The sequence below is a fragment of the Dasypus novemcinctus genome, chromosome 18 (genome assembly GCF_030445035.2).
Source record: "Dasypus novemcinctus isolate mDasNov1 chromosome 18, mDasNov1.1.hap2, whole genome shotgun sequence".
NCBI classification, from domain to species: Eukaryota; Metazoa; Chordata; class Mammalia; order Cingulata; family Dasypodidae; genus Dasypus; species Dasypus novemcinctus.
Window position 1 is genome coordinate 11,693,698 of NC_080690.1, and position 14,885 is coordinate 11,708,582.

The window sequence follows — 14,885 nt, forward strand, 5'->3', positions numbered from 1 at the left end:
CCTTAACTAATAATAACATCTTCAAAAGGTCCTGTTAACAATTAGATTCATATCCCCAGGAACATGGATTAAGATTAAGAACATGAATTTTGTTGAGTGGTGGGGGTACATGATTCAACATACCACTGTCCTATTAGGAAAAGTTCTTCCAACCCTTTCAGTCTTCACTTTAGAGGAAGAGAATAGGAACTTCAAATTGGAGTAAATCTAGAGTAGTTTGGAGCTCAATGATGAATCTAACCCCTGAAATTATACTTTAGTTAAATCTAAATATAGGAATTGGACTCTATAATTGAAGATTTCTGTTTTTTAACCTTTTTTTAGATGTATAGTTTTGCTCCATTTGATTCTTTTCTACCAAACATCAAGCTGCAAATATCTGTTCATTTTCTCTAGGGAGGTTTATCTTGTTGGGTATCATTTTTAGGGCAACATGGCTTCATTATTTTTGCCAGGAGGGCTTTCTTTGATCCATCTCTAAACAAATATACATAAACCAAGTTCTTTGAGAAATAACCTAAGTAAGGAAGGCCGGACTATGTGCATTTCACTGCCTTTGCCATGCACAGTCACAACAAAGTATAAATCATTCCTGAAGAGAAATATGATTTTCACTAACTCATGACAAGCAACCATTTTTTGTTGTTTTTCTCTCCAGTTTAGTCATAAACACAGAACAATTCCGGTAGATTTTCAGTTCTGTTTGTAACTTAATCTTTGCACTTAAATAGATATTATCTACAGGTAAACCACAACAAAGAATAAGACAACAAATGATGGAAAGTGCCAAGTGAATGACCAAATTCCTTCTTTTTTTCATCTTTATAACATGAAATCACCCCTGGCATTGTCACATTAATCAGATAATTGCCACATTGTCACTGAACACCCTACTAGCCTCAAGTTGAGCCTTTTTATTTATGCATTTTTAAAGTCTAAGCATAGCTTTGTATCTTACTCATTCATATTATGTAGCTCTGATTAAAACTATACTTTTGGATTGTTCACCAGGTACAAAATTTTCCCTGATGTTTTTAAAAGGCACTTTTGAGAAATGGAAGGATGGCCTCAATTGGTGATGGACTTCTCTAAAACGGAACATGCTCATCAATCTGTGTCCTTGTAAATATGTATAGTGCCTTGTAAGAAAAAAAATTAAAGGGTAAATATTGGGCAGATATAAATAAAAGCATAATAGCAGTAAGACTTCCCCATGTCAGTTGGAAGTGTCTAATTTTTCTAAATGGTATTTTTACTAAAACATAAATAATATCTCTAATAATACCAAATTTCACCACAGTGTAGTAAAATAACATTTGCTTGGCAAAGTCTTATGTTATGTAGTCATACTACTTATAGACTCAGAGGAAGCTTAAATTAGTATCCTGGGAATGCGATCTGTCTTAAAAAAAATCTGGATGGAAATTTATATGATTAATTGGACATTGCTTGCTTTTTAAAGGAGTTATGATTCATTCAAAACTTGCAAATATGTTACGAGCTAAAAAAATAAAAATAAAATCCAGTAACCCAATATGATCTCTATTTACCTTTTGAAAGAATTTGGGTAGTGACTTTAATATTTAAATTACACTTTATTTGTTCTCAGGAGAACAAGTTCTCAGGAGAACTCATTTCTGGTCCTTTTTTATCATATGCTCCTACCTCTCCAAAATTGTTGGAATGCAGTAATTTTAAAAACTTAAAACTATGTTAAGCAAGAAATTACATTTTTCTAAAACTAGACTATATATCAGTATCCAAGTAATCCATGGCTGTATTCCTTTAAAGAAAAAAGTTAAAATTCTTATACTTTTCCATACAACTATGAATTGAACAGAATGAATACTTTTGGAGCCAAACAATGTTCACTCCAATATAAAAATGTTAAATGTGCTTTACAGTCCTGGGGGATGCTGAAATCAAAGTGTGAGAACCTATCAAGAAGAAAAATGTTGTTACCGCCACAGAAAGCATAAGTCTGAAAAAGAAAGCACTTTCTCTTTGGCCACTTAAAATTATTGCATGCTCACCAAATTCTTATTACAGTGTAAAACTTAGCAGAAGGATATGTTTGCCAAAACACATAAGGATGACATTGTGAGGATAATACCCCTCTTTTTCTCTTGTTTATATTATTGCTTCAGATCCTCCCAATTGCTTAGCTAATTCCTTCTTCAACCACCTTTTATGTATTGATTCGGGTACCTGCCTTCAAAGTAGTTCACTTCCTCTCAATGTCTGATTTTAAAAAAACAAAAATTCAATGAACATCCATTCAGTGCCAGGCCCTGTGCTGGATATTTGAAAAGACATAAATTATTAAGACATAAAGCATGCCACCGAAACTTTATAGTCTCAGATCATTAAAAATATAAAGAGCAAATTTTGTTGCTGTGCCTCAGAGGCAACATGGCTTAGAACAGGGAGCATCTGTATAGATGCTTGGTGATACGGGTTGCTCTGATACTAACTAACTTTGGACACGTCACTTAAATTATCTGGGTCCTATTTCCTTGTTTGGGAATTGATTTCCCAGGCTGAACTAATGCCTCCCACTATGTTTTATGTCACTGTCCCAAAGCACTTTTATCGCACCTGAAATCCTTGATCATCAGACCTATGAATTATTCATCTTTGTATCTTCTAAAACTGGCATAACGTTTAGGACATCATAGATACTAGAAAATATTTGTTGGACAAATTGCACCCAGTGATGACATTCATTCATTCATTTTTAAAGTGGGGGCATGTATTAATCAGGGTTCTCTAGGGAAACAGAATCAACAGGAGATATCTGTCAATAGTATGCAATTTTTTAAGAGTCTCTCACGTGGCCGTGGTGATGCACAAGTCCAGGTTCCGCAGGCAGGCTGCAACCAGGGCTCCCGTGAAAGTCCAATGAAGGTCCTTGATGAGTTTCCAGAAGATGTCGGCTGTCCAAAGACGAGCTGGAAAATTCTCCCTGAATGCTGAAATCACATCCCCTTTTAAGGCATTCAATTGATTGGATAAAGCATTACTCATTGCTGATGGCAATCTCCCTGATTGATGTAGATGTAATCAGCTACCAATGCAGTTAAGTCACTGGTTACTAAAGCCCATAAATGCCCTTGTATTACACTTAGCTCAGTGCTTGCTTGACCAATCAACTGGGTGCAGTTACCTGGCCGAGTTGACACATTAGCCTAACCCTCACAGGGTGATAAATAAAACCGATGAAAGGAGAGCTGCTCTGACCAAGGTCAGGAGCAAAGGGCCCAAGCCACAGCTATAATCTCTCCAAGCCACAGCTATAATCTCTCCAAGCCACAGCTATAATCTGAAGTACTCTGAAGAACTCTAGCCTTCTGCAGTGCACATGGTATAAACCACTGGATTCAATCATCTCTTAACTGGTCTTAGAACTGTAAAATTAAGCACAGAGGCCAGCATTTAGGGTATTGAAACTTGATCTCCTAAATTTCATTTTAGGAATCAATATGCTTCCTAAAATGCTTGCCTTTCCCAAAGTGAATAATTTACACATTGGAAGTCACTGGCCAGTTAAGTCAGTTCACAGTAGAGTTCACTCAATCTGGGAGAAGCAAATTGCTCTCCTAAGATGGAGGGTTTACCAGACATTTCCACTTATTTCTCGGTGTTTTCTAGCATGACGCAGGGCAATGCAATCCTGGGACTATTTGACTGCTGTCAGTTAACCTGAAGAAATAAGTGTATAGCCTGACACCAAATAAAAATGTCTTCTGCTTCTGGTTATTTTTATATGTCAGAATTTTATAGAACGTCTTCCTAAAGAAGCTCAAAGTTAAAGCTAAATGGAAAACAGACCTTCATTTTTATCATTGAGTCATGTGCCAGCCCAATTTTGAAATGCAGTCTTTGTTACATTTATTCATTCTCCTTGGAGCCCCAGCTTGACTTGATTTCAACATTTGCAGCAGGTGGATGTCAAATTAAACAATGCTGGTCTCCACTGATTTCCTCAGTGGCCAAGGGAAATTCCTCAGAGTAATCAAGGATTTATATGATTGTTTTAGGTCTTAAATTTTTTAGGCATTATTTAAGTTCATCAATCAAGTTTTTATTTTGAAATATATACATACATATCCATGCAAATAACTCAAGAGAAAAGGAGCTAATTTTTATGACATATCATATTTCTACACTGCCCAGGTTAAAAAAAAAACAACTACTCGTGCTCATGCATATCCGAGCACAAAGGGAAATAAATATTGATTTGGCAATCACACTTTCTGAGATCACTACAGATACAGATATTATAAAACTAGATAATTTCTACATACTTATTTTGTTCAACTTACTTCCCACAACCCAAATCTGGCATGAACTCGAAGGACTCTCTCATTGAATTACTGTACTTAGTCATCTGAAAGCTGTTGAGTTGAAAGGCAGACTTGTATTTCAGTAGTCTTTAGGAAATTAGGCATAGGCCTCTGCATTATTTTTGTTTCATTGGGTTTGGGAACACAAAGAAAAAGTCTAGGTTAATCCTATACCCCAAATAGCTAAATGTAAAGTGTGTGTGTGTGTGTGTGTGTGTGTGTGTGTGTTTTAAGGAATTAAATTCTGAAATGGTAGAAATGTGAAAACTGAGGATCATAGTTGAATTTTACACATGACTTTGGGGAAAAACAGTTATTTCATCTGAAGTAGATATGCTGAGTGTTTTGAGTAAGTTGAAACTTAATGTTTTTCCATTTTGAGATTCAGATGTAGGTAATTTAAGTTCACTGACTTAGTTCTTTGTTTAAGTACTGCAAAAGGCCTGTTTAATGTACAATTTTAGGAGGCTTTGGCAATAAGGATTAAAAATGCAAAAATTCTTTTTTTTCCCACAGTTAGCTCCAGTGTCCAAGTTGAGATGATACATTTTTTTGAAGTGATTGAAGATGAACTTTCTTGATCCCTCTCCCTCTCCCCCACTCCCCCCACATACACATATTAATGAGTCATTTTCTCAATCAAACTGTCACGCTATTGGAGTGGAGGTGAGGAAATTCCTCTTGAGTGTGTCGTTATAAAGTAACTTCATCCCTGTCTGATAAAGAGTGATTCAGGATGACATGATAACACAGGTGACTGTTCTGTTCTGAAATATGATCTCCTGTGTTTTTACAACATTCTTCTTTTTAAAACTCTTACCAAAAAACAGCTCTCCTTTGTGTTAAAGATCCACCCCCTCTTTGTTAAGTGGCACAAGGGGGTGTTTAACTCTGAAAGCCCGATCCTGTTTAATAGTTATCTGTGGGAGAATCCCGAAGCTGAAATGCAGTAACCTTTGTAACAATAGTAAGTGAGGATTCGCTTAACCACTGGCCAGATTCAAGCAGGAAAAGACATCTAAAGAAAATCACTCTAAGGAACACCTTCCTCCACTCTTTGGCAAAAGGAGATGATGGGGTAGCGGGGACCAGGTGATGGGCACATTGGTCAGCGAGACGACAGTGTGTGAGTACTGCTGACAAAGTATTACCTTCTCGTCTAGCTCCTTCCTTGTGACCCTGCTGGCTGAATTGTCCCTGTGGGAAAGGGGCTGAAATGAGTAAAGATGTGCCTTGGGATAGAGTCAGTGTGAGGGGAAGGAGATAAGCCGAGTAACATGTACTGAGTGAAGACACAAAACACAAAAGAGGCAAAGAGGTCATGGAGAGTTAATGCCAAACAGACAGTACAAAAATCAGACTGGAAAGGACAATTCAGAGTTACTTTTGAGATGGCACATCATTTATTGAGAGGTGGCCATTTGAAGTGCGGGCTTCTGGCTAATTTGTGGCAAATACTTTCGTGATGGGTCAGAGCATACTCTTTATTTCTCATTACTGAACTCAGAGGAATGTCGAGGGGCTGAGGGAGAACTCTGGTGGGGACTCAGCCCATGCCTCGGACGCTGCCTTGCCCACGCGCCCGAGGTCCTGGCCGGGCTATTGTGTTACTGCCTCTCGTCCACTCGAACTCACACGTAATAGAAATGGTGAAACGCGACCACAGCTCTTCAAACTTGGAAACCAACAGGAAAAAAGGCAAAGAAAAACCTGAAAGTAAAATGTTCACATCCAAGCGTGCATGCTATTGAGTCGCAGTGATAGAATTTTTTCAACAGTTAATACGGTTTTTAGGATTTCAAATTAGAGACCTAGACTTCACGTTTCAGGACTTAAAAGACAGTGTTGCAGGAGGTTAGAACTCGGGTTTTAGAGTCAGACAATACCAGAGACTTGAGGTGCAGCTCTGCCACTTCTTCGCTATGTGCCCTTGTAAATCCATTTATTCATCAGCAGTACTGGGATAGAAATAGCACCATGCCTTCCTCATCATGCTGTTCCCAATTTTAAATGAGATATGTATGTGAAATGCTTTGCCTTCCACCCAATAAGCTTTCAGTAAGGTTGCTATTATTACTTTTAAAGCAATCTTATTGAGGACAAGAAACCTATTTCCTAGCGTGCATTTAATGAAATCCAGGCCTTAAAACCTGCTCATAACTTTTTGATTTCCATGGGAAAATTACAACATTATCCTCCAAAAAAAACCTTAAGTAATGAAACAAGCACAAAGCTGGCTGAAGGAATTTATAGTTTTAACATTACAGATAAAAAGTAGGAACAAGAGAAAGTAAGTTATTCACCCCAGAATGTCCAGCTTGTCCTGTGTTTTAACTTGGTGTACCCTAAGCAGAACATGCATCCCTTTCCTTCAGAAGGCGGTGGGTAGATTCCAGCCTTCTCTGTGGTTTTCAGACTTAAGAAGCTGTAAATTTTATAACTCTGCACCCTGCGGTCAGAGCTGCTGAGTGCTGTGTCTGAAGTCAGGTGGTTAGTGTGTTAAAGGTGGACGTTAAACAGTTCTACTGAGGACCTGGAAACATTTAAGGAGGTTGCTTGCCAGCTGTAAATTAGAGACCAAGTGCCAGTTGGCTGGAAAATTCTCTGGACTGAGTCCAGGTAAGTAGACTGAATCATTGGCGGTCTTTCCAAATGTGTGCATTTAACAGCTCAGCTCTACAGACTGACATTCACCATGGGCACTCGGAAGCGGCTTTACTGTGATGTTTTGCAGTTTGGGGAGGGGGTTTTGCCCTCCCGTAGTGTGTCGTTCCTGTGTCCTGGGAGGGCGTTTGTGTTCTTTGCTAGTGCTGAAATAAGCAGTTGACCTCTTGGCAAGGTCACTGACAATGTTTTAAAATAGATGTGAGGGAAGCGGCTGTGGCTCAATCTATTGGGCTCCCGTCTACCATATGGGAGACCCTGGGTTTGTGTCCCGGGGCCTCCTTGTGAAGGCAAGCTGGCCTACACCCCGTGTGGAGAGCTGACGGCCCGCGCCCCAAGCTGGTGCAGCAAGATGATGCAACAAAAGGGAGAGAAGCAGATACAGAAGAACACGGAGCAAATGAACAAACAGAGAGCAGACAGCAAAAACATGCCTCAAGGGGGGGGAATAAAAAATATGTTAAAAAATAAAAAATAAAATAGATATGAGTGATGGGAATTACTATTTGGAAGTTACATATTGTCCCTGATGTGCTCCCAGCTTTCTTAGAGGCAGTTAGGATCTTAGCTGCGCAGTTACACACACCTCCCCTAAGTCCTTCTGCTTCCCAGCTTCACACTGGAGTGATGGCGTCAAGGTTGCGCTGAGGTATTCAGTAGAAACAAGCCACCATGGGGGGCAATTGTCCCCATTAAGGGAGATAGGGAGAAGTCACTGGTGGACCACAGGGTCGTTAGGGATTTTTTTACAATTTGTGTCTTAAGATTGATCCAGATGAGAAAAGCTGGACCTTAAGGTTGAGCAGGACTAACTTCACAGGCCTGGGGACTGCAGAGTCACAAAGGGCCTCACACTCAGAGGCCCTGGGTTTGCTTGACTGCTCTGCTGTTGCTGTCTTGAAATTCTTCATAATTTTTTTAATGAAGGCTTTGCCTTTTCATTTTGCACTGGGCCTCACAAATTATGTAGCCATTGCTGAGGGTAAGGCCGATTTCATTAACAAAATCTAGTCTCTTTGAGAATAGAGGTGAACCAGAGGCCCACAGAGATTCTCTTAGTCAGGATAGCCTGTTCACAAAGAATTGACTGGGGTAGCGGATGTGGCTCAAGCAACTGAGCTCCCATCTACCACACAGGAGGTCCCAGGTTCAGCTCCCAGTGCCTCCTAAAGAAGATGAGCAAGACAGTGAGCTGATGCAAGAAGATGATGCGAAAAGAGACACGAGGAGGACAATGATAGACACAACAAAGCAGGGAGCAGAGGTGGCTCAAGGGATTAGGCACCTTCCTCCCACATGTGACCCATACCCACGACCTCCAAAAAAGACGATGAGGGAAGCGGATTTGGCCCAATGGATAGGGTGTCCACCTACCACATGGGAGGTCCAAGGTTCAAACCCAGGGCCTCATGACCCGTGGGATGAGCTGACCCACGCACAGTGCTGATGCGCACAAGGAGTGCCGTGCCACGCAGGAGTGTCCCCCACGCAGGGGAGCCACCTGCACAAGGAGTGCCCCCCATAAGGAGAGCCACCCCACTCGAAAAAAGTGCAACCTGCCTAGGAATGGCACTGCACACATGGAGAGCTGATGCAGCAAGGTGACGCAACAAAAAGAGACCACAGATTCCAGGTGCCACTGACAAGAATAGAAGCTGACACAGAAGAACACAGCAAATGTGCACAGAGAGCAGACAACTAGGGGGAGGAGGGGAAGGTGAGAGAAATAAATAAAAAATGAATCTTTAAAAAAAAAAAAGATGAGCACACAACAGACACAACTAGTGCAAACAACAAGGGGGTGGGGAGAAATAAATCTTTTTTAAAAACAAGAATTGCTGATGTGCAGGCATCAGACAGTAAAAGAAAAGGTCACTGCCATGTATTCTGTACTTGGCCACATGTCTCTTCATTATAGGAAGAGGAAAAAGGTCTAGGGTACCTTAACACTGAGATGCAAATATTATAATTAGAATATGTTCATCTTTTATATAGTTAGTCTTGTGGCCTATTTGTTTAGATATAATCTTGAAGAGGACTTAATGAACAGACAATAAAAAATTCTTATGTTAATTTTCTACTGGTTTATGCATATGTTGTTTTTCAGCCCATGTAATTACATGTACAACTCTCCATGTGTACTTGTAGCTACAAAGGCATCTTGTTTTTATTGGTTGAGAGGTTTTTAAAATTCATTTACTCTTTCATCAACTCCATTAATATGTTCAACAAATAAAATATAAACAATATTCCCTATCCATTGGCTGTAAAACTAATAGCAACACAAAAAGTAGCCAGCTACTATGTATTTTATGAGTTAGTAATCAAAGCCATGTGTTCCAGTGAATATTTACAGTAAATTGTGTTATTTCTCTTCTTGCTTTTGCTAGAAAAAAGTAAATTTCTTCTGATAATATGAGATGGATTAGTCCTTTTATTGCTGCTAAATACCCTGTTCAGTACTATTCTTATTTTTAGCACAAGCATTTTACATTTTCATATAAATTATGGGAGAAGAGGAGATGGGAAACTCAATATAACAGTTTGACCCTTTGGGAGAAATAGAAATTTTCAAAGAGAAATTAAGTTCTTTTGTTATTTTGTGTCTTCTCTGCCAACACCATTACCAAAATACTTAGCTACAAAGCTTCTTTGGGTAGGTTGGTGGTTTGTTTCCAGTTTCACAGCAGCATTTGATTTCCCTTTGCAGGTGCTATGTAGGACTTTGCTTTTAGTCTCTTAAGTAGCTGTCACTGTACTATTTTTATATGTGAACCAGTCTCATTTCCTCCACTGGAGAATATTGTCTCTTCTCTTCATTACAACATCTTTTTCAGAAACTTGACCATGAAAATCAGAAAAGAGATTGTGCTTCCTTTGACCTGGGTGGAGCATAAGCAGTAGAGGTGGTGAGAGGTGGTTAGATTTGCAATATATAGAAAGTAAATAGAAGGCTATTTCCTCATCAGTTAGATGTGGAGTGTGAGAAAAAGAGAAGAGACCAGGTAGTCCAAACTTTTTATTCTGACTTGAACAATTAGATGGATAGTCTGCTATTTTATGAGATAGGGACAGTTTGGGGAAGAGCAGCTTTTCAGGATGCAGGGAGGAAAATCACAAGTTCAGTGTTGGATTTTGATATGCCTTTTAAAGATTCAAGTAGAGATGCTGAGTAGGCAGTTGAATATGTCAATATGGAGGCCAGAGGGTAGGTTTCATCCATCCTCTGACCATGTCCAACTGTGCTGTCCAATATGGTAGGCCTTAGCCAGGTAAAGTTTAAATTTTAATTAATTTAAGTGAAAGTATAAGTTCTTCAATCTTACTAGCATACTCCAAGTACTTGATAGCCATATGTGGTGTGCGGCTACCATATAGAATAACAGAATTGTACATTATATCATCATTGCAGAAAGTTCTATTGGAAAGCACTGATGTCGGGTTATACTTTTGGGAGTGGTCAACATGTACACTGTACTTTAACCCTCAGGACTAGATGAGATCACCTGGGGAGGGAGGTGTAAATAAGAGAAGAGGTTGGAGGGCTGAGTTTAGGTCATTTTGGCATTGAATCATTAGGAGATGAGGAGGATCCAACAGAAGAGACTAGGAAGGAAGTTCAGTAAGATAGAAAAACAACCAAGGGAATGAGTTTTTGGTGGCCAGAAAAAGGAAGTGATTAACTATAAATGAGGACTCCTAACTATTGGATATCACAACGTGCCCTTGCCCGAGAGTAAAGGCAACACTTCAGAGATTTTTTTACTACTAAGGGAAATACAGACTTTTTTGCAATAAAGGGAAACAGAGAAGTGGGATGTGACCTGGAAGGATGTGTGGAGTTAAGATATTTTTTTCTTTAAGATGAGAGATACAATAACACGTTTGCATATTGGTGGAGCTGATGCAATTGACAGGCTCAAAGAGAGGAGATGGCCATGGCAGTGGTATCTTGCATAAGTGAGGGCAGATGGAAGTCAGTGCATAGATGAAGACCTGGACTTGACAGGAGCCAGAGCGTCCTGGGTAACAGAAATGGAAGAGGCGCATATGGAGTCAAGTTCAGGTCCAGATTTGGCAGTGGGAGATGGTGTAAGTTCCCTTCTGGTTGGTAACATTGATCATTTCTTAGTTGGCTTTAGTGGCAGCCTGGGAAAAGTTGACATCCTGATTGTTTTGTTTAATAGTATGGCACTTGTATCTTCAGAATCTAATTTTCTTTTTAAAAAATGCACCCTGCTGTTAGCAAAAACATTTAAAAATGTACAAACACATGTCATGCATGGCTTAGGTTCTAGATTCTGTAGGGAAAGTGAAAGTAGGATGTATTTTAAATGATCACTGAAAATTTCTAAAGCCACTCTAACCCCCCAGAACTAAGCCTTTGATGTTCAGAAGGCAACAGCTGACTTCCCTGCTGACGTTCTTTGCGTTTCCTTTGAAGATGGCTTTCTGCTATGGCAGCAGAAGCCAGGATCTAGTTAGAATGAGGGAACTGGGTGGTGCTGTAGGTGGAGATGAATAAGTGCATTTCTTTCTCTGTAACATTTTCCCGGGAATTTGCCCCCGCTACAAACGTGTGATGCCATTCCACTGCATGGTAACCTCAGCCTGCCGCGGGTGCCTTGGTCACTATTGTGCTTACACATTTCACCTATTTTACTGCCAGAATGTAAATGTGATGCACTACATTGTTTTCTCCCCTACAAAGAGCTCTACGTTCTTGTTCCACAAAGAAAATAGCAACTGAAAGTGTTATATTTGAAATGCTACTTTAATTGACAGAGAAAATGAGCTGAAATATCAATGAGCATCAAGATTGTCTTCTGAATGTACAACTTCTCTCAAAATCCTAGTTTGATAACAAGTAAAACTCTAAAGTTTTTGTGTTTACTTAAAATTAACAGAAACACTACAAAAATCCCAAATAAGGAAAGCATAGTACTTATTCAAAATACAAAAAAAAGTTATCTTAAATTTAACATGATTCCAAGAACAGCTCTAATGACTTAGTTGCAAAAATAAGAGAAGCAAAGACTAGAAAAATCCTCAAAACCAAAAGAACGATAGGACCTTGGTTTTGATATTGTCATTGGTGACTAATGAGAATTTGTCATTTATACATTTTAATGGTGCTACTTGTTTCATTGTTTTTTTTAAATTTATAAGCAAATTAAAGTTTTATTATCTTTTTTTATATATACCTGTTTCATTTTGAGATGGGGTAGGGAAGGGGCACAGACTGATATGTTAATATTTTGGTCATTTCTGGAAGGCACCAAGATGTGTGTTGTTATACAACAAAATGGAGTCCACGGAGTAAACCACAGTTTTCCCAGAGACATTTTAGCTAAAATCAAAGTGGAAATCATTTTGCAGCATCTTCAGGAATGGACTAGTATAATGTAAGTCCTTGGACAGCTGCCACCCACCCAACTTTAACTGTGGTACAGATTCACCAGACGGAGATACAGCCAGGGGTCCTATGGTGAACTGGATACTTGCTTTGCCTCTTGGACAAGAATGCCCGATTGTGGTGGTGAAGAATTTTCCACAAGACTCATGAGGAGAGAGTGAGAGTGAACCAGCTATTTGAAAACATGCTTTAAGCTTGGGTTAAAAAAGAGGGTAGGTCAGAAAAGGGGAATAAGAAGGAAGGCAAATAATCTGGGTTTTCCCACACCAGCACCACGGTGATACACTGTAGTACTTAGGCACATTTTTGACAGAGTTCCAAAATTCTGTTTTAAACTCATTCCCTAGGCAGCTGTGTGACTTTGTACAAGTTATCTTTTTTCAGTTTTTCTCAGTTAAAAAAAAAAGGTACCTGAGAGAAATGTTTTGAGATGATGCATCAAAAGTGCCCAGCAGAGAACCTGGTACTGCAAAGAGCCCAGTAAATGTTTGCCCTTCTTTTAGAAGTCAGACCTTAAAGAGTCAGAGTTATCCTCAGTCCTGTACCCTATTGAGGTTAAATCCCTTCTAGTTCACATAATACCAGTATCTTATCATATTTCTTCCTTTTTTTTTTTTTTTCTTATGTACTCATTCTAGGACACATTTAACAGACAAATTCTCTTTGGAAATCCTGCTAGAAATCTTTTTGGATTCTAAAGTTCATGATAAAGTCGGGGGTATTTTATGGGTTTTAGAGTGCTTTCCCTGTGCCCAGCTTCTATAGTCTCCCAGGAGAGGCATTGTACATTGTGACCCAAGGTGTATCTTAAAAATGTATTTCCCTAGGTTTGGTTTCACCTGATATCTGTGAAGCCCCGTTGTGTGTTAGTATCATGCTTGGCTTTCTAATTGAATTTGAGGGTTGACACCCAACAAAATAACCTTCCTTCCTTCAATACAATGTAATTTTTTTTACTTTGTTAATGTGTGTACCTACAGTTGAGGATTGTGGGTTTGTGGCAAATGTAAAGTTATGTTTCCTTGTTAAGCTTCTATCTAAATCACAGTTTTGATGATATGAAGGTATGTAAAGTGTCATGGGAAATTTTTAAAACAACATAAAACATACATGAGAACAATGAAGGGAACCAACTTTAAGGTCAAAATGTCATACAAATAACTTTAAACTGTTGAGTGAGATTTCTGGAATTCCAGAGTCTGACCTATATCTTGATCTCTGATTTTTATCTTACACTGTCCAGATTCTGATACAAGGCAAAAATCCGGGGATAGCTTGGAAGTACGCACTTCCCAAGGTCACGAATGCAACGCAGACAGCCACAAAAAGACACATCTACACTTGGAATACAGTCCAGTCAGACTGCTCCGTCTCCTGTGGTGGAGGTAGTTGACTTTCCTAATTCCATCTTCCAAGTCTGTCTCTTCTTAACACATGTTCTTTCACTCCAGGCCTCTTTAACATGATGAAATTTAAATAAGCAACAAAAGAGCAGTCTTTCATGGGAACCATTACTATAAAGAATAAATATTATTGTACTATTTGAGGATTTTCCTATGTAGAAAGGAACCGGTTCTCACAAAACTCAACTTATCCACAACCTGGGCTCAAAGGTTACACATCTCAAACTTATTGGAAATACATAGCATAGTTATATTTTGCATATCTTTATATAAGTGTATATATGTGTATATATATTTATAAATATAGATTTGAATGCTATCTTTAAATTTTCAGTTTTCAGGGTTCCCCCATCATGACTTTTCTGTTCTTCTAAGCTTCCCACTGGGATGTATAGAAGGGAAGGTCAGGACAAGTGAAAACCCATGCAAGCACGCTAAGAGGGCTGTCTGAAGCAGGGGCCTTGTGTCATTCTATCCCCTCAGGGTGAGGTCAGCGTGTCCCAGAGGGAGGTGGGTTAGCTCTTATAGAGAACCCTCACAAGGAAGGAAGAAGTTCACCATCCACTCAGTGAGGAGAAGGAAAGCATCTTGTTTAGATGCCCCAAATATCACTTATTTATGGGTAAATCAATCTTTTGTCACACTCGCCCCCTTGGGAGGAAGAACAAAAGCCCAGAAATGGGTCCATGAAGCCAAAACATGGAGGTCCATCACTCATTCCCTCATATTCAGAGCTCTTGGCAACAGTGGGTCTCCCTACTGGCTCCTTCCTGCTGAGCAAAACAGGCGCCTTGGAGCCAAGGTCAGAGCCGACATGCAGGAAATGAAGGCGGGTAATGTCTGGTAAAGACTATTTTTCTTGCAACTCTTCTAATTAACAAAATATGAGGAAATACTTCTTTCTAAAAATAATTTAGATAATTATAAAGGTAGTACATTTGTATTAATAAATATTTTAAAAGAAATATGCTGTAAAGAAGAAAAATAATTCCCTGTGATTCACTAATCAGCAATAGCCAATGTAAATACTTCAGTCCGCATCATTCTGTTCTTTTT

At 39.2% G+C, this 14,885-nt stretch overlaps 1 protein-coding gene across 2 annotated transcripts in view; it reads left to right on the forward strand.

Annotated features, from left to right (window-relative positions):
* ADAMTS18 (ADAM metallopeptidase with thrombospondin type 1 motif 18) overlaps nt 1-14,885 on the forward strand; it is a 159,524-nt gene that overhangs the window by 116,964 nt on the left and 27,675 nt on the right. For both annotated transcript variants that reach the window (XM_058279675.2, XM_058279676.2), the window contains exon 15: nt 13,670-13,811. In XM_058279675.2, the coding sequence (XP_058135658.1) occupies nt 13,670-13,811 (142 nt within the window). The remainder of the gene's footprint in view (nt 1-13,669; nt 13,812-14,885) is intronic.